This window comes from Cavia porcellus, unplaced genomic scaffold (assembly GCF_034190915.1).
Source record: "Cavia porcellus strain 051 isolate PalLab524CR breed Dunkin Hartley unplaced genomic scaffold, mCavPor4.1 scaffold_27, whole genome shotgun sequence".
Lineage (NCBI taxonomy): Eukaryota > Metazoa > Chordata > Mammalia > Rodentia > Caviidae > Cavia > Cavia porcellus.
In genome coordinates, this window is record NW_026947510.1 from 37,644,682 (window position 1) to 37,666,137 (window position 21,456).

General features: G+C 35.0%; 1 protein-coding gene across 3 annotated transcripts in view; it reads right to left on the bottom strand.

The window, feature by feature from the left end:
• The window catches only part of Lrp6 (LDL receptor related protein 6), a 147,715-nt gene that overhangs the window by 43,195 nt on the left and 83,064 nt on the right, over positions 1 to 21,456 (bottom strand). For all 3 annotated transcript variants that reach the window (XM_023565292.2, XM_063238243.1, XM_013153063.3), the window contains 2 exons: positions 1,609 to 1,825; positions 863 to 1,152 (listed from right to left, as the gene is read on the bottom strand). In XM_023565292.2, coding sequence (XP_023421060.1) covers positions 863 to 1,152; positions 1,609 to 1,825 — 507 coding nt within the window. The remainder of the gene's footprint in view (positions 1 to 862; positions 1,153 to 1,608; positions 1,826 to 21,456) is intronic.

A 21,456-nucleotide genomic window follows, 5' to 3' on the forward strand; every position in this document is an offset into this window, starting at 1 on the left:
GAGATTTCAACACACTTTATAAAATGAATATAACTATGTTTTATTATTACAACTATAGCCTTTAATTTAAAAAAAATCATAATTCAAGCTAATAACAACAGGTGGTGCCTATCAAGTACTATCCCAAGAAATCTGTGTCCAGAGATTTTTCTCATTTAGTACAATAGCCCTACAAGACAGGTGTTACCTCTATTTTAAGATAAGAAAATTTAGAAAACCATCCAATAAAAGCCAAGACTTATTTCATTTATTCACTCAACAGACTTTACTGAACATCACAGAATCCAATAATGCCTGGCTCCAAAAGCCCGTATGTTTTGCAAACTAAACCAAAGTTTATATAACTTATCTGAACAAACCCACAACAATCTGGAAGAAGGAAAGACTATTTCCCAGATTTTCTAATCAGGAGTTTCTCTTTCTATCCTAATATGCTTCTCAGCATTTACTCTAGGAAAAAGAAAATAAACCATACCTCATAATTGGCATTTCCTACCTCAGTCAAGACTTCAATTTAAGATATATCAATCAAACCTTTGTAAGCCATTTTATGTGACACATACAATATTTATTCAGGCAGCTAGAGAAAATGCCATTTGTCATCTTCAGATGCAACGATGTTGGGGAAGAGTATATCATGCAGATTTAAAACACTTTAGCAAAATATCTTTTACAAAAAAGCACCTTACAAAATATTGAATGGGCCTTCCCTTTTCATTGCCTTTAAAAATCTAAGGGCTTTTATTGAATTCTGCCTATCGAGCAATAAAAAAGGTAGTTCACAGCATGAACATTCAGAAATTCAGGAAGTTCTCCTTTTTCTAATACTCCCCAGTTTTAATATCTCAATTCTTTTGCTAACCTTGAGTGATATATCAGTCCAATAAATTCGATTGTCTGTGACGTCAAAATCCAAAGCAGACGCTTCTTTGACACCAGTCAGTGGAATGGCCACATTATTATTGTTCGTTTCCAAAGAAATTCGTCTGATATCTGCTCTCCGTGAAAACAGAAGAAAAGCTTCTGGGACAATGCAGGTCTTCATATCACTAATGAGTTCAAAGCCAATGGGGCAGGCACAGCGAAGGCCCTGGGGTCTATAAAGGCAAAGATGGCTACATCCTCCATTTTCCTCAGCACAAGGGTTGGAACCTGAAAGATGAACCAGTTTATAAAAGGACATAGAAGGACACACACACATTAATATAATCAACACATTTTTCACTTTTAAATTGGTTACACATTGGTCCACAAAGACCTATGATTAGGTTATTCCTAGTCTAATATTTCAATTCTATTCCCACAAACAAACAATATGAGGATTAACCAGGAACAAAAGTACGGCAAAGTACTTTCCTTTCTACCCACAGTCAGCTTTAAAACAAAGTGAATTATTCACACAGTAGGACTGAATTCTTCTAACAAGGTGTGCAAGTGCTTACGCATGCACAGCCAAGCTTCTCAGCCATACCGCCAAGACTAAGAGTTAAGGATCATTTCTATACGGTTGAAAACATCAATAAAGTGTATCAGCTTTTCCAGCTGTTGGTTCTCTTTACTTTTTCTTGGTCTAAGTTTCCAATTCCAAGAGATCTGAGAATTTCTTACCAATGATTCGGTGAACATTAGTGGCTTTTAGTCCCATGAGATCAGGCAGTTGATCTATGATGATCTCCCTCTCTGCACTTCGTTTGTGTACTCTTTCAATGCTGCGCCTCTGCCAGTCAGTCCAGTAAACATAGTCCCCCAACAAAGTAAACCCAAATATGTGAGGGATTTTATCTTCCACTAGTACTCGTCTTCCAGTGCCATCAGTATTCATAACCTTCAAGTTTAAATTTGAAGAGAAGAGGATGAGGTAGGTATTTATCCTTCAAATACATTTAATGATGAAAAACTCATCAACCTATGGTATCAAAATCCAAAGGTCATCTTAGTTGTTACTACTACAATGTTTTCACAAAATTGTAACACAACGACTTAAAGAGAATTTCAAATATATGGTATAAGCTCATTTTTACCACTTTCTTCTCCAACCTTATTACTCTTTCTTCTAAAAATTCGGGTAACTTTACATTTGGTACGGGACTCTCTCACTAAATGATCAAAAAACTAAAAATATCATCACCTTTTATTTGGGCATTTGTTTTAATATCCCTTAATATGTTATTTTATCAGACGTTTATCAGACGTTTTCTTTTACAACTTATTTTATTTCTTCCTGAGAGTTTTGCCTTTTTTCTATCTAAAGAAAGTGAGATTCACCTGAAGTGATACAGCTTATTAAATACAATTGATGTCTTTTACAATTGTTTCAACTTAGCATGTTTTTTCCATTTTAGTAATACTAAAATAGTAACCACTGCCAAAAAAGATAGTCTCAATAAATATATCATTTCCTGAGGTTAATATCACAAAAGTATTGAGTTTATGACAGCCTTTATACAACCAAGTTTCTCAGAAACAACACACTTTAATTACCCAACAGCAAACTATTTTTTCTTTTTTGGCACCAGGAATTGAACTCATGACCTCATGCTTGGCTGGCAAGTGCTATGCCACTGAGCTATATGTCTAGCCTGAAAACAGTATTAGTCTCTGATATGTATTAGTCTTTTGCTTTAAAAGATGGAGTAAGTCTTCCAAAGTACTAACATTCAGCCCCAACTGAAACTATGTCTACCAATTAAATTGGTGTGTGTGCTAAGAAATTAGCCTTTGTAAATGTTATCCTGATACTTAATATATACATGTGAACAATATTCATACCCTCTACATCCCCCTTAAAGATATCAGATATAGTCTTATATGACAGTATTAAAAGTGGTAAGAAATATTTCAAGTACATCAACTCTGTATCTGCCTAGGCAGACAGATACTTTCCTAAGTCAAAAACAATTAAAAACTAAGTATTACTTCCATGTCTGATATGATACTTTTTAACACTAATAACTTCATTTGAAAGACAAAGTTAGTTATTTTATATTCAAATTTCCTTGCAATAGACCATTTCTGGGCATGTTTTATAATGATTATTTTATATTTTAAAATTATTTTGGTTCAAATACTGAAACAGTGTTTAAGAGTAAAAAGACTAAGTAAAAGGAGTCAACTATTTATGTATATAACTAGAATGTAAGCTCTAGAATACAGTACCAGGAATCTCCAATTCATTCACTAGTTCCTAAGGACCTACTACCAAAGAATTGAATAAAGGTTTAAGTGATTTTTAATGAAAATAAGATGAAACAATAAAGGCAAAGAAAGAGGCTATTTCCCATTTCTGTGCTATTTTTTAAAGATCTTGTGAGGTCTCTTTTCACCTTAACTGTTTAAAATGATTACTGTAAAACTCTGGCTTTTCAGACTGCCGAGTAAGTGTCGCATGTATGTAGAAAAACTCCCTACTCAAAACTAGGGAACATGAAAAAGTCGCATACAGAAAATAAGTAACTGTGATTAACAGAAAAAGAAAACAAATTTTAAGTTCTGTGATTGTAATCGTCAGCTCTATACAAAGGTGCCCAACAAAGGTCTTGTAGTTTATTAAAGCTCTTATAAGCAATATCTATAATTATATAAAAGGTTTTGAATGCACACTTTTTAAATTCACATTTTAAAATGTCAGTGACCACAATGCTACAAGTGGGATCCTGAGACTCACTAGAAACCTAAGTTGTACCAGAAACCCTAAGAAACTTTCCAAAACATAGAAAATTTGATTTACCTAATGTTCTCATCCATAGATTCTACAGCTTTGCCACTTAAATCCATGAAAACTGTTCTTCCTCAATTTAAATCCATGTAAAGACAATGCTACACAACTAGCTACTTTTGAAGAATGTGTATACTCCTAGTATTTCCTAAAAGCAGAGTTCCTAGAAAAAATTTCTGGCCCCATTCTATTACTTCATAGAAACCGTGATCAAGATGAAAATTTTTCCTTTAGACACCCAACTCAGAATTCTTTTAGGCAGAGGAAGCTTCTTTAACATTCTGTACTTTTGCTTCCCTCCTAATAAGATTATCCTTTGCCTTTAGTATTTCCTCCAACTCCCTTTCTTCTTCCCAAAATTTCCTACTGAGGAAGAACTTCAATTTCCCACTTTCCATAGGGCTCCTTCTTTCTGCCTTTAACATAATACATTCCCCACCTTAAACAATGTGTAAAAATTTGAATGATTGAGTATCTCTGTTAACTAGTCCCTTATTTTGTCATGTTTTTAAAATATTATCGGGGCTAACTGCCTGCATGTTACACTCTCTGCAACTTGGTTCCAAGGTATGTCTCCAATGAAATAACTACTGAAAACAGTCAATGACTATTTTCTTGCTTGTCTTAGTTCTATGCTCTTTTCCCTCCTTCTGACATTCAGTGTTCTTCATCACACACTGAGCTTCCACAGTACAATATAACCATACTTTGTTTTCTACAGAAGGACTATTTTTTATCTCTTTATTCACTGCTTCCTTTTTCCTTTTGCAACCTCTGGCTGTACATACTTTTCAAATTTTCCTGGATTTTTCTGTATCTGTGGAACACTTATGAAACAGTCCATCAGGGCCTATTGCTTTTGCTATCACTTTATGAAAAAAATTACAAATCTGTAAGTTTAAAGGTCTGTTCAGTTTCCACTGCAATATTTCCACCTGCAGCTCATGGAAGCTATAGCTACAGCACATAAAAATGTCATGTATTTAGCAAAGAACTATGTTCTCCACTAGGGGGAGTACATCAACCTACCAGGAGAGTATCCGAGAGTGTGAAACAATTTGTATTTATTATAAAAGTCTAAATAGTACTTCCTTATAAGCTTACAGTAAATTAAAACAAACTTGATTTAACTTTATTGCTAATTTTAATAATCTTAATAAATTATTCTATACTTATAGCTAATAAATTTCACACTGATTTTGCTGATCACTATGTTCAAATGTTGGCCACCATATTAAGATTTAATTATTGACCTAAAAATGCCTTAAAAGATGCTTAATACTGAATTTCTTTAAAAACATAACACTTCTACTTCAAAAATAAGTTCGATCCACTCTTCTCTCAGCTTTTTCTTCCTGCAACACTGTTGTTTGTTTTCATAAAATGACAGCTAAAACAAAAGACACATGCTTAAGTATGAATTTGGATAATGGACTAGATTCCACATATATCCTAATAAAATAAATAACTTTGTATTTCACAAATATAAAAGAATAGAAGAATCAGTGAGAAAAATAACAAGTCACAAATATATTATTATAGCAGAAAGAGATTTAGATTTCACATATAAGCTCTGCTGCTACTGGGCAACCTCAGGCAATTTCTCACATGTCAAACAGGAAGAGTGCCAATACCCTCACTGAATTATTTCAGGATTAAATAAAATACTGCTAATATTTAGCACAACAACAAATATATTATTATAGGTGTATGATAAATGATTTCTGCTAGACTAAAATTATTTTAATAAAATGCTTTTTAGTCTCTAAATTTATTAAAATGTAGCACTTGAAAATAAAACTCAGCATGTAAACACAAAAGAATATGTGGAAATAAAAGACTAAACCAATCAAACACCCTTAAACTAAAGAATAAAATCACTAGTTTTCTACATCCTGACAAGCAGTGAAAAATCACAGGCCTGCATCTCTATTCACATTTTCTAACCCCATTTTTATTGTCTGCTTTTGACCATTGGATCAGTTCACTTCTGTTGCTTTACTAGACACCAAGTCCATCTTCCCTCAAATCAAACAACATTAATAAATGCATTTAGACTTCCGGGAGAACATGGCAGACAGATAGCAGCAGCTACGGAGGCTCTCTGAAAGACCCAGCTTAGAATCCAGGAATGGTGCGGAGTGAGGAATCCTAAGCAAGAGAGGAGATATGCCCTGCTGACCCAAGAACGAACTGGGCTGAGAGAAACCAACTGGGAATGCAATCCTGGTGCTATAACAGGAACAGATAAAGCCTCAGGGTGGAAGCTGGAGCCCGCGCCATTGGAAACCGCGATTTAGGTTTCCTGCCGCCGCGGCTGCGTCTGAATTGGCTCAGCAGGGAGACAGATGCACAAAAGCTCTGAGAATGGGAATCGGTAAACGGAGTTGAGAGCAGGACAGGTGGGGAGCCGTGCATCCACCTTCGGTGAGTGAGGGAAAACTGGGACTCTTCCACGGTCTAGGAGACTCCAACAGAGGACATTCTGGGACCGGGCAGACTTGCGGGAACAGGGCGCCGTAGTGACTTCAGTCACATATCCCCTTCTCAAGCGGGACTGGTGAGCAGTGCCTAGCCTACATGACACTGCTGGCTGAGACACAATAGGCGAGCACAGCCCAAGTCCCAGCACCTGAAGGTGACATGGAGGGGCGGGCCCCGCACAGGCTGCCTGGTCCATAACTCCCTGGTGCTCTGCGGTGGGCGGGAACACCTAGCCAGCACAATTCAATCAGACTGTGGCCAACAGAGAAGGAAGCTGGGCCTCCTGTATACGCTTGCATATATAAGGAACAAAGAATATGGGAAGAAGGAGCAACAAGAAAGGCCCCTCAGCCCCCAATCCTGAGAAACAGACAATAGCGGACACTGCACTAACAGACTGTAAAGCGCTATCTCTAGAGCCTCGTAGATGAGTTCAGGAATGAAGTTATTAATGACCTGAAGCTAGACATAAGCAGAATAGTTAGAGAAATGCTAAGCACCACCCAAGAAAAAACAGATGTTGGAATGGAAGAACACAAAAAGAGGGGAGAATTGTTTGATGGAGAAAACAGAGAAAGTATAGAATACGTGAAGCAGGTTCAAAGAGATTACCAGGAAACTAAAAACTCTATCAAAAACTGGCATAACAGCTTGAAAGAAACTATGGATAGATTATCTGAACTGGAGGCCAGATTTGTAATATGGGAGCATGAAATGAAAAACTTCTTAAAAATAACAAAGAAACAAACAGCAATAATACAAAGACTAGAAGATGATAAGAGGATCTATAACTTAAGAATTAAGAACATAAAAGAAGAAGTAGGGACACAAACAAATGAACTACAAAAGCTACTCAACAGAAATAATCCAGGAGAATTTTCCTAATTTAGCAAAAGGTAAAGATACTCAGATGTATGAAGCATTCAGGACCCCAGCCACCTACAACCCAAACAGAGCTACACCCAGGCATATAATAATAAAAATACCAGAAATCCAATATAAGAACAGAATATTAAAAGCTGTCAGAGACAAGAAACAGATCACTTACAAGGGAACACCCATCAGAGTTACAGCAGACTTCTCGACACAAACCATCAATCACGAAGAGCGTGGGGGGAAATAATTCAAGCTTTGAAAGATAATAACCTCCGGCCAAGACTGATATATCCTGCACAACTATCCCTGGAAATTGATGGAAAAACAAAGTGCTTCCAGGATAAAGAGGAACTAGGGGAATATGCAACCACCAATTCAACTCTACAGAGAATACTGCAGGATATTCTAAAAAAGAAAAATACGAAGAATCCAGAAATAGTGGCAGAGAGGCCACAATGAATGGAGCAGAAAACAAAATGAAGAAGACAAACTGACAACTAATGACAGAAAAAGAGCTCAACAGAAATGAGGTAGAGAAGACTGGATGATAGGAACAGCTACTTTGGAGAAAACGATGTCATAATAGGTAATGCTGATTTAGTATCATCTTGTTTTGACGTCTCATCAAGCTTTTGCTCTTCTGTCTCCATTCGTCTTAGCATGTTGTATCTTATTGGATTTTATTATATGTGATAGTATAAACAAAAACTTTTATAGACCAGGAGATTATACAGAAACCATTGTTCATTTTCTGTTAGTTGATTCTAAATATCCTGTAATACTGTTATTCTCTTGAATGGTTTTACATTGTTTTGATATATTTGATGCTACAGTATATGAAGTTATACTCAAAGATTTCAAGGAAAGAGACAATATAGTAACTACTTTTATGTCGGGATTATCTTGTGGTGAAACACTGTTTTGCTTAAATGGTTATGTTTTGATCTGCGCTGTTTTGTTGTTATGCCCTCTTTTATCTCAACCTCCATTTTATTATTTATTTTATTTTTATCCTTTTAATTAAGGGAAAAATAAATAAAAATTGGCAGGATATATTTTAGTAACCCACTTTGATTTACTATTAACTTGATTTGAAGCCCTGTATTGCTCTCACCATCTTGTTTTGACTGATGTTCCTCTATTCTGTTTTGCTTTATAGTACCAGGTTCGAAAGTATAGAAAACAGCTGTGAAGATAGTGGGATTCATTATGACACCCATTCTGGTTGACTATTATCTACTTTTGAAGACCTGTAATATCTCCAATATTTTGGTTTTGTTGGTTTTGTTCTTTACTGTTTTGTTCAATTTTATTATAACTGATGATTTAGGCAATTCTATTAGAGATAGCGGGAGGCATTATGGTAACCACTATTGATCACCTTATATTATGTTTTTACATTATCTATTATGTCCACACTTTTGATTTGACGCACTCTGTTCTGTTATGTCACATTTGGTTTTACTCTCTTCCAAAAAAAGTAATAAGAACTGTGGGAGCAATAAAACCCAAAATGTGTAATAGTCATTGTACAAAAGAGAGGAAAAGAAAGTGCTCTAAACAATATAACTGTATGTATATTTAAGTGTATAAGATAGACAATGATATTACTGAGTTTTGTTGGATCATTGAACAGAACTGTTCGGTCTCACTGTTTGAATGTCCACTATATTAAGCTTTAATTTTGTAACTTGAACAAATATTTCTAAGATGACAATATGTAATCCATTAACTAGTGATTTCCTACTGTTTATTTTTTTTTCTGAAATTCTGTATAACTAGTACCCTTTTTCTGCTTTTTTTCTTTTTCTCCTTAAATAAAATTTAAAAATAAATAAATAAATGCATTTAATGAGTCATCACTGTAAGACAAGATAAATGCTAAGAATTTAGAACCCTATTACAGCTATGGTATAACAACAATGTAGTCAGGAAGATAAACTATATTCATATTAAAATCATAGTAACATACTCTGGGGCCTACAGATAGTTAGGAAAAATCTCTAAAAGTGATAGCTGAAATTCCTAAACAATCAGGATTATGACAAAGAAAAGGGGTTACCAGAATAAAAATAACATATGTTAAAGGCAGTAGTATGTTTCAGTGATTATGAAAGAAATACTCTAAAGGAAAAACACAGGGACTCAATGGGGACATCATAAGGTAAATAATCTACTTCAAGCAGATATTAAATTCTAGTATAAGGGGTTAGGAATATAGCTCAGAGGTAAAACAAGCATTACCAAAAAGAAAGTTATTCTTCCCTCTAGGGAAAAAGAACACCAGAGGCTTCTGAAATCCTTTTAAGGAAAATGACGCAACGAAACTATTCTGGGAATGCTACCTTTGTCACCATGTCTAGATTGTGCTAAGGATAAATATCGTATCTGTGAGATTGATAACAGAAGTCAAAAATCCCTTATCTTAATAAAGCATGGGAGCTAGTTCTACTTCAGAACTTACATGTTTTTGGAAATTTATAAAGGTCAGCACAACATGCATGGGTGTAACACCTCTAACCAGAGTTGAGGGCAGCACTTTACCACCAAATACATCATTATTTCTAATCCTTTTATTGGTACCAGGGATCGAACTCACAACCACCTGCTTGCAAGGCAGGTGCTTATGCCGCTGAGCTAAATCCCCAGGCCCTATACATCATTATTTCTCCAACAAAGTACATTAGTATTTGTGGGGTAAAGAGCACAAATAGTAACAACACTGCTTCAGGCCAATTTTTCCACTAGCTGAATTAAAAACTAATGCTTGTTCTTCAGAGTATTTTGGATTTCAGAACAGCTAATAAAGAACTGCTCAGAAGTATTACACTTATTCACTCCAGTTCCTTGACAGAATGAGTCTGCATCAGTGTTAATGATGCTCTGAGGACATGCAACGATTTTAGAAAGAAGGAAAGCAAGCAAAAGGTATTTTGTAAAGGTCTTTAGTAACAGCTGGTGAAACAGTAACAATAAATGGTAATGAAAGTCTCAGTATCATTAAAGTGGCAGTGTCCAGAAACTATAACATAGTTCCTAAAAAGCTACAACTAAAGATTTCACTCTTTTACCTACTAGCACAGTAATTCCTTTTGGCTATTCTCATTCTCACTGTAAAACAAAAAACTGGGTGTGATAGTGCACACCTGTAATCCTAGCACTTGCAAGGTTGCAACAGGAGGATCCTGAGGTTCAAAGCTAGCCTGGGCTACCTGGAGTGTTTCAGGCCAGCATGGACTCCATCTCAAACAAGTAAACAAAAATTTAAAACTTAAAAGAAAAAAATCTAACAAGTTTTTCTTTTTGATGTCTAGGGGAATGAAATGTACATTAAAGTAAGATATATGAACTCATGTCTATTTCAAATTAATGTAATTAAGGTGTTTCAAATAGTTGTTAAACACTGGTTTTGTAATTACACTATTTCCCTTAACATCCTATGTCCCTGCTCTCTCATCTACTGTAGTTTTTATAAAATGGGTCTAAAACAATACTATTCAAGAGAAACATAATTCAAGAATGTGTCAATTTTAAGGTTCTTAGAGCAGATAAAATTTTAATTATACTGCATGTTTTATTCAATATATCCAACATTTTATTACAATATATAATCAATATTAAAATTTATTAATTAAATAAATTATCTTGTTTGTAATCTTAGCATTCTAGGATGCTGAGGCAGAAAGATTTCAAGTTCCAACATACTCTGTCTCAAAATAAAAAAGGGCTGGAGAGGTAGCTTTGTGTGAAGCTCCTAGATTCAATTCCTAGTGCACATAAGTTAGGTCTTTTTTTTTTTTTTTTTTTTGTCTGTTTTCAACGCTAGCTTTCGGTACTGTATTTAAAGTACACATGAATTCAGATTACTCATATTTTAAATACTCCATAGCCACATCTGGTCAGTAGTACATACTGGACTATAAAGGATTCTTTTTTTTTTTTTTTTTTTTGTCTTTTTCATTTTTATGGGTACCGGGGATCAATTCGCCTGCTTGCAAGGCAGGTGCCGCTGAGCTAAATCCCCAGCCCCTGACTGTAAAGGATTCTAATTTCACAATGATGACTATATAGCCTACAGTGAAATTAATCTGCTCCTACTTTAGTTCAGCTCACTGTCCACTCTCATATTTTTCACCTATAGGCTTGCTCACACTCCATGACTCTCAATAAAGCCACAAAAATTAAATGTCTTCCCAGAAATGAACACTCACTTCTCATATGAGTTAAAATAACTTCACAATAAAAACTCTAATGAAAAAAAAATCTTATGTCACATTTACAAGTTTATATTTCAAAACACTTGCTGAGACTTTAAAAGCAACAACACAGACTTAATGTTTCCATTTCTTTTACAGTATTCGAAAACAGAAATAGGACCACAGTTATAAGAGAATCTACTTGGGTCATCTCTCAGTAATTCCCTAATAGCATACTGTATTTTAGTTTGGTCATCTGCTGGTAAGAGTTGAAGTTGGGTGGCTCAAGATATTTTTACTCTGTTTTCTTATAACTCTGAAAATTTTCATAATTAAGAAAAAGGGAGGTGGGGCTGGGGATTTAGCTCAGCAACATAAGCGCCTGCCTTGCAAGCAGGCAGTTGTGAGTTCGATCCCTGGTACCGATAAAAACAAAAAAGACCAAAAAAAAGAAAAAGAGAGGGAAGAAGAAAATCACTATGGCATTTCTCTTACCCAACAAGTAACAGTTTTGGACCAGTTAAGTTTATAAATACAGTGTTAAGCTCCTTATTTTTAAAATAAAACAAATCATGGTAAATCTGGTTTGTACATTTTGACCCCAGAACAAATGAACAAATTTAGGTGATTCCAAAAGATTACTCTTCATGTTTAAAAGCTCAGCCAATGTTAATTAAATCTGGCAACTCTTAAAAGTATGCTTGACTATGTTACCTCAGAGTTATTTAATTAGTTAAACTGAAATTAGGCTTCTGTCATTTTTAAAATCTAATTCCAAATCTGAACCACAGTCTCTAGTGGTTTCAGCTATTTCAATCACGCTGTGGTATGGGTTTAACATCCTGAGGATTCCCAAATATTGTAAACCACAGACCGAGAATATAGGCTACAATAGGAAATAGATGTGGGTTAGCCATAACATTATCTGCACAAAGACAAGGTAATGGCAAAGTTTCTATAGACATCATGTTCAGTTTGCAGCAATTTCATCAGCTCATTAAAAGTCAAGACAGGATTACCCAATGAAATCTTGGAATGCAGCCAGTCTTCTACCAAAATTGCTGCTATGCAACTTCATTTGACTAGACACGTTCAAGGAATAGAAGACAGCAGGACAACCAAGCACCTATCACAAAGTGAACTGGAGTGGTAAGGCTATAAAGTTTCAGTAGGTAAATTCAAGTTATATTAAAAATACACCATTCTACTTCCAATATTCCAGCAATACACAAAACAAGCAGTTTATTAAAAGTTTATGCGTAAGAGACATATGGTTGGAGAGTTAGGCAAGTGTATTTTTTGTTTTATGCAACATGCACAAAATACAGCTCCATCAAAACAGTATTTTTTAAAAAAGAGTAAACATCCATATAAATTTTGCATTATGCCAAATCTCACTGAAGTGACAAGTAGACAAAAATATTTTAGATCAGTAAGGAAAGTCATGGGACACTATGCACCTGTTCAAGAGATAGCCGTGCTACATTCAAAACTTGTTAACCTAGTTCAAGACATATCACATTTTAGTATACACAACTGATTTTCAGTATGTATAGAGAATTAAAGCATGTTTGTTATGCAAGGTAGTTTTATCATATTTTTGCAAGGAATCACACAACACTAAACATCTGCAATCACCATGTCCTTTTCCAGATAAGATGAGAGCTAAGAATTACTACCCATTTTGTTTTTTTGTCTTTTTTTCTTTTTATCAGTACCGGGGATCAAACTCACGACTGCCTGCTTGCAAGGCAGGCGCTTATGCCGCTGAGCTAAACCCCCAGCCCCTTTAAATCTTAATTACTAGCCAACTGTACAATTAAGAGCCATTTCCAGTTAAACGCAGCATTATGATGAACACCAACGCCACGTTGGTCAATTATACTCAACTGCTTCACAAGATACTTCTGAAGGTCCCTACTGTATTGAAGTCCCAAATAAATCCTAAGAAAGTATTAATCTTTAAAAAAAAAAAAACTGTCCCCTTTCCTCTCATTCTTTTCAAGGACAGCTATAGTTAACTATATTTAGAATCTGAGCAGGAAAACAATAATCAGCACCTTAGTATTAACAAGATGACTGTATGTTAGCACTGGGTCCAGATATGAATTTTTTACTTTATTTATGGGGGGGGGCCACTGGAGGTCCAACTCACAACCTCACGCCTGCCAGACAGAGGCTTAAGCTGCTGAGCTAAATCCCCAGCCCCAGATAAGAATTTCAAAAATTATTCTTTGTTAGAAAGAACCAGGATTCCTTGGAGGCACAGTTGATTCCAGGAACAAAGAAAATGAAACATAAGAAACTAGAATATATTGCTTGAAGAAATGCTTTCAAAATAATTGAAGCTCCTCAAAAAACTTTAAAAATCCAACCTCTGAATATACAGCCAAAAGAACTGAAATCAAAATTTCAAAGCAATACCTTCATCCCTATGTTTATTACAGCACAACTGCAGAACTGAATGTGATGACTACAGAAAATTTGCTCTTACCTCATTTTTATGCAGATAAAGTAACTGTCATGGTTTATGTCTGTGTTCCCCAGGCCTCATGAGTTTACATTGTGTATCTGTGGTTGGTTCATTGTCTAGTGCTTGAATTGATGGTGTCAGTGCTACATCCACATAGGGGTGGAGCCAGGATGTAATGTAATGGCAAGAAGAAGGTGTGTCTCGCTCTTTTGCTGGTTTTTGCCTTGCTGTTTGCAGCCGCCATAAACTGCGGCCCAGCCATGTCAGCCTGCCTTGGAGCCAACTGAGTATGGACTGAAACCTCCAAAAACTATAAGAAATAAACCTTTCCTTTCCCAACTTTGGGCTTCAGGTATTTTGTCTCAGCGACGAGTAAAAAAGTAAGACAGTAACCATGAAGAAGTTAGAAGCAGCTTCAATACATATCAACAGGTATGATGTAGGAATATCCAGGGCAACTTTTTTTTTTTTTTAATACCGGGGATCAAACTTGTGACCCACGCTTGCCAGGCAGGTGCTTATGCCACTGAGCTAAATCTCTGGCCCATTACTTAGTCTTTAAAAAAAAAAAAGGAAAGAAAAGAGAAGAGAAGGAAAAAAAAGAAAAACCCTGTCACAGACTAAACAAACATGAACTTTGGGGACAAATTCCTCCGTGAAATAAGCCAGTCAAAAAAGTACTGTAGGATTTCACTTAATGAGGCACCTAAATAGTTAAATTTCGTAACAGAGTAGACAGCAGTTGCTAAAAAACTGCAGGAAGGGGAAAGAAGGAGCACGTGTTCGAAGGTCAGTTTGTTTTCAAAGATACAAAATTTGCAAGATCTACTGAGTGACAATATGTGTACAGTTAACACTACTGTACATTTAAAATGTTAAAATGAGAGTTTATATTATGTAGGTTTTTTTGGACTTGGTTTTGGTTTTATTAATGTAAAGTTTTCACCAGAATTTAAAAGAAGAGGACACAGCTGCCAAGAGGAAGATGGTTCTAGTGTCAAATCTGGGACAATTCATCGAACAATAAAACGATAATAAGGCAACAGAACCTTTAGAATAAACACTTGATACTGATGTAAATCACTAAATAAATGGGAGGGACAGCTCTTCTTTACAGAATTCCAATTAGAAGGAATGACATACATGGTATCAACATTAGCTTCCAAGGACTGATAATGGCACTATGATCGTGTAAGATGAACCTCAGTCAAACATATTACTACAGGGTTTTTCTAAGTATGAAACTGTATCAATGCAATTAGCTTTATGAGGCAACAGAGTGCATGAGCTTGCGCGCGCGCACACACGTATGTTGTCAAGGTCAACAAGCACCAGATCAAACAAGCTGTGGAGCAGCTCTATGACAATGATGTGGCCAAGGGCAATGCCCTAATCAGGCCTGATGGAGGGAAGGCCTAAGTGCAACTGGCTCCTGATTCTGATGCTTTGAATATTGCCAACATAACTGGGATCATCTCAACTGAGGTCAGCTGCCTAATTCTAAATACACAGTTTTTCATCATAAAAAAATTAGAAAACTTAAATTCTACTCTTTTCTTTGTAAACAGAAATTTACATAGCCTTGAGAATACAAAAATAGTTAAAAGTCCTCAATATCATTGAGTTTTCAGAAAAGAGAATCTGGAATACAAAGAAGTGTGTGTGTGTATGTGTTGAGAGAGAGACAGACAGACAGAGAGAGACAGAGACAGAGACAGACAGAGACTATTCAGAAACAACAACTAATTTTGTGAGCTCTGGAAAGTTTTCTTTTATTCAAAAAGAGTAAAACTTTGAAAACTCCTAAGATATTATTTACTTACTATTATGGATAGAGCAATGAAATCTGTGACATGGAAAAATTTTTTCCTATTCTAAGAACACAATAACCAGTATTATGTAAAACTATAACTAAACTAATTTTAAACTAAATTTAAAACTAAAACACAGAAGCAATATTATAAATCTTCACCCACATAAAAACCAGAGTCAACCCAAAAACAAAAAATGGACAAAAACAAAAATAAATACATCCAAACAAAAGCAATATTAATTATAGATTCTTTAATTTCATCTCCACTTACAAACTCTAGAAATCTGCAATTTCTGAAGCTAAAATTATAAATCAAAAACCTCAATAGAAAGAATGCTAATCCTTCTCCATGACTGACTTATTTCAGAACAAAGCTAACAACAACAAAAAACTGTATTATCATGAATAAAGAATTTGGAAGTCTATTAGCATTCAAAAAAATTATAGGCTTGCATTACTACATTCCTAGTCAGGCCTACATTTTTAAACTATATACCATCTTAAAACAGAAAAAAATTGAAGGAAAAAATCTTTGCTCATTATGTATAACTTTATAAATGTGTAGACACTGAATCTTTAGGTAAACAACTTTTTAAAAGGAAGTTAAAATATCTCTTATAATTAACTACTTACTGTTTTACAAATTCCTTCCTAAGAAGTGCCAAAGTTGAGGTCCTTGTTATTATTATCCACCCATCTACCCTTTCCAACTATTCCAAAAACAATAAAAGTATCTATGACTCCTTAAAACTATAGGAGATACTATATCTTAATTTTAAAAAAACTTCCAGATTTAAAAAGTATTTTACATGGACTCCATTAGTAAAAATAAAATAAAATAAAGGTTTGGAGCCAAGTGTTGTGGTGCATGCTTGTAAATCCTAGCAGTTGGGAGACTGAGGCAGGAGAATTGTTGTGAGTTTTAGAGCAGTTTGGGGTACAAAGTGAGCTCAAGGCCAGTCTAAACCGCATAGCGAGACCCTATAAAATGGAGAAAATAAAGTCTGGCAAGTACCACACACAGCATTATCATTTAAACCTACCAAGCACGTTTATAATGGAGTAGATGGTATATAGGTCAGTACAAAATCTAAATAGTTAGCTTATGAGGAAAAATTTCAGCAAAAGTGAATTACAAGCAAGTTTTTTTTAAATAATGAAGATTAAGCTGGGATAGTGGTGCACAGTACTTGGAAAGCTGAAGCATGAGGATCACTGAGAGTTCACGGTCAGCCTGAATTGTACAGTGAGACCCTGCCTCTGAATGAATGAATGAATGAATGAACAATAGGATTAACTGCACAACATATAAATAATTGAAAGAAAAATTAAAATATTCAAGTTATCTGTGAAATATTTTCTTTTAGCAACTTTCCCAAAACACAGATTATTCACTCTTTACCTAAAATGTACAGCACAATAAATATCAGAAATGTTGTAACTAATACGAACATGAAAATATTATGTGGTTCAAAGGTCTCATTGACCAAAATACAAAAACCAGAGATTGTGTGAATTATCAGGGGTCACTCAATTATACAGCAAAATCAAACAAAAATTAAGTCAAGGTCCAATATTTTAAAGTTCATGATGAGTTAGACAATTATCACTCCTGACAAGTAAATGCTATTAAAAATTGTTACAAGGCTGACTTTCACCTTCTCAAGAAAGTAGAATATTAAAACCAGCACTCTTTCTCTTTTTGGAATACAAAGATGAAAAGTAATTTTCATATAACCAAATTGACACTAAAATTATCTGCACACATAGTAAATATGTGTGTTTTTATACTCACCATGAGGTAAAAAAAAAGTACAGCAGAACAACATTCTAAAAAACAGTTCAAGCACAAGTTCAAACTTGGTCACTAAAATGCTTTCAGAGTAACATACATCAGCTTATCCTGATTATAAAAGCTGAAACTACCCGAACTCTTAATTGAGGCAAAACATTTCACTTAGTGTGGCTCTAGAGTTTGTTGCAAAAGTTCAGGATAACATGACTATACCTATCCTCAAGTAAGTTTCTCTTATTATATACTTGCAATAACTTTTTTTTAAAAGCTAAACAAACAACAATGGATAATGAGACAACTGGCACCTATGAGATGATGCTTTGTGTAACAAGTGAAACAATGTTGCCAGGGCTGTGTATCAATGGACTACTTTAGGAGTTCATAAATTTACTATTGTAAGATGCATCCCAAGAAGATTTAAAATGATACACAATAAGGCAAAGTCATGTCTTAAGAATCAATGAACATGGGCCTCAAATCCAGAAACTCTATTGAGAAATCTAATGATGAAGTCTAACAATCATTCTTCTATGATCATGTCATAAAGATTTGGGGTAAAATATATATTCACACACATATAGTATGCTAAAGTTGAAGAAATAGGCAGATTCGAGAACTGAAGTTCATTATTTTAAAGACTCAAACTAAACGTATAATCAATTTTAAGTAATAATGAATGTTATAAACTGGCAAAGATTCAGAAGAAAGTACTTGTTGATACTTGTCATATAATCAGAAGGGCTTTAATTCAACAATAGACAATTATAACTTCTTAGAAAGAATTAATTTTAGAAACCAACAGTAGGAAGAAGCATCATAAACAGGCGCTTCTGTGTTTTGACAGACTTTCACAATACATGGGCTAAAGATGCCAGACAAAGAAATTCCTTTATAAAGAAATCTGAATACTTGGGAAACACATTCCCCTATTAGGGTATTGATAAAATAGAGGAAGTTGTCATCAGAGGAAAATGCAGCCCTGCAATTTCAGGCTTAGGATATGAAACAGAACATTCACCAAATGCCAAGTTTTCAGCACACACCATAGACAATAATACTCTCTTTATTCAAAATTTCTTGGTACTAAAGGTTCTAATAATCTCCATTTCTGTTTCCCAACAAAGTTGTGCCAGGTACAAAACTATGGATATTGTATCCTGTGAAGTAAGGGAACTTGGACTAAGAGATTTCAAACAAATCCACACATTCCTAAAGTGGGCACGAAACTTTTTTTTTTTTTTTTAACCAGGTGTTGCTGCACTGTCGGGGGGAAGTACAGAAATATGGGGCAGCAAAAAAGAAAAAAAGGAAAAGAAAAGGAAGGAAAGAAAGAAAGAAGAGGTACTAGAGCCAGGTATGGTGGTACATACCTATAATCCCAGCACTCAGAAGGCTCAGGCAGGAGGCTGCCAGTTTGAGGCCAAGCTGGGTTACCCAGTGAGTTCAAGGCCAGCCTAAACTACCTAACAAGACTCTGTCCCAAAGAAAAATAAATAGGGGCTGGAGATTTAGCTCAGTGGCATAAGCGCCTGCCCTGCAAGCGCACGGCATGGTCTGAGTTCAATCCCTGGTACCAATTACACAAACAAACAAACAAACAAACAGGGAACGGAGGGAGGGAACTCAAATAAAAAGCATAGTGAGAAAATAAACTAGAAGGAAATTTTAATCACAACCGTTCACTATTTTAACACAACCAGCATTCAGAACACCAATTGTTTCAGTTAAACTGGAATATAATTAGAAAAGCATGCATGTAAAAATATGAACTAATAGTACATTCTTACATTTTTATCATGGCAAGAAATGCTTTACATTTTAAATTATCAATGACCTGGTTTTGCTATTGTAAGCAGTTTTGTAGTCCCTAGGTACAACAGATGGTTTTGGCAGTGAAATCTGAATGAGAAGAGTGAGAGTGTTAAAATAAAATGTAACTCTTCCTACTGCAGGATCATATAAAATGGAAATAAAGGCTTTTGGATACTTCTTCCACCAAGAGTCCTAGAACACTGCCACAAAAACAACAGAAACACAGTTTAGGCAAGTAAATGAGAAGTCTATACATAAAAGGCAGTGAAATCATTTCAGTATAATGCAGAAGTGGTCACCTTCACCTCACTAGCAGAGAAAATAGACTTAGCCTCACATGGACATTTTTATAATAAAGCAGCAGCCAATGCTGTTTTTTTTTTTTTTTTAAAGTGACAACATTAGCAATGCCCTATGTCCCATACCTCTTTCCAGAAGTTGATTATAAACCTAAAGCAAGCCTAAACTACATAATAAGTATGTAGTTGATACAATCTTTTCCAACTTGATACAATCAAAAATAAATGCCAAAACCCAGAGTTACCATTTATTCTTCCTGGTTTCGCTAATTCATAGACCCACAGTTAGCACCTGGCTATCTCACCACTTTTTTTTTTTTTAAAGGAAGTGAGAAGCTGATATAAGGTGTCCCCATTGAGGGAATGATGGCCTAATGAGTAACTATTTTGAGCTCTTCCCATGTTCTCCAATCAAAACACAAAAGCTTATTTTGTCTTATATGGTCACATTATAATTTTCCAAATATCTCCCCTTTCTTATCAAATATACCATTAAAACAGAGAGCACTTTGATCCCAACAAAACCATCAGTCCAAAAGACAGCAGAGCTAATCACAACCATTACTAAGTCCTTTTATGACTAATGTTCATCTGAAATATCCAAAACAGAACGTATTTTCTCTTCGAATTCTTGTTCCTTGAGTTTTTCAGTGTAACATTTATGAATTTCAAAACAAAGCAAAGCAAAGCAAAACAACAACAAAAAACTAGGACCAGGAATTTAGCTCAGCAGTATAGTGCCTGCCTGGCAATTACAAGGCCCTAAATTCAACTACGGGTACCAAACAAACATAAAGACTCCAAAACAAACATTTACAAATTTCATGCAAGAATTAAAACCACTGCAATCTTAGGCATGAATGGGTTAATATTCTCCTGCTTTCTCAGGAAAAAGCAGCTTCCATTTGGACATGACAAAGCTAGCTTTCTTAGGAGTTTGGAACTGGAAAAGAGTATGTCACTCAGACTAGTCAGATTAGTCCCAGGGATCAGCCATATATAACAAGAAACTACTGAATAAAACTTCTTGGAAAAAGAAGTATTTTAAATTATATATCTCTCCAAAAGTGTTTGTGTTCAATATTATTCAACTACTGGCCAGTAAAATATTAGATGCAACTGATGGCCGTTGTTCCTATATTCATTACTAGTGTCAGGAAGGAAAACTTAAATTTTTCTCCTCAAATTATGCAAGATTAATTTAAGTGAAAGTTATGCTCTTTTCTTAAGTTTGTGACATACCAGCAGTTTACCCCACTATCAAAAGAAGGGAATAAGTAGCAGGGCATGGTGGCACACACATATAATCTCAGTATTCCAAGAGCATTGTTACAAATTCGAGACCAGCCTGGGCTAAGAAGTAAATTCAAGGCCAGCTTGAAAGGCATGGGGAGACCCTGTCTCAAAAAGACCAAAAAAAAAAAAAGAGAGAGAGAGAATAAGTAACAATACCTGCTCTCCCTGTTTGTCAGATGTGTCTGTGAAAAGACAATGACAAACTGATACCCAATAGTGAAAGATTTTCCAGAATTTCCAGTGAAAAGAACAAGGTAGGTCTTTGTTATACAGTTTGCAAGGAAATTTACCACTAGCACCAATCTGTCAATATGAGGGCAAAGAAGAAACAGCAGTTATGTGCCAGAAACCTGAAAGAAGAAAGATGAATCTAAAGGGCTGATACTACTCAGCAAAAAAGGAAAGAAGGGCCAAACGGAAAAAATTACACCATTGTATACACTTGTGCAGCTCAATAACACAGCACGAAGAGGCCAAAGGAGTATTAATTTTAAGATCTGCATTGAATACAAATAAATTGTTTAGTCTATATTACATATTCATTTTTATTCCCAAACACTTTACCCACAACCTACATGAATTCTCATTTCTTTATCTGAACCCCTCTTCAACTATTTATAATTCTGAATAAATTTTTGTATTTGAAGTATTAAATGTATCTTAAATGTGTAAAGTAAGACTTAAATCATTCCCAGTA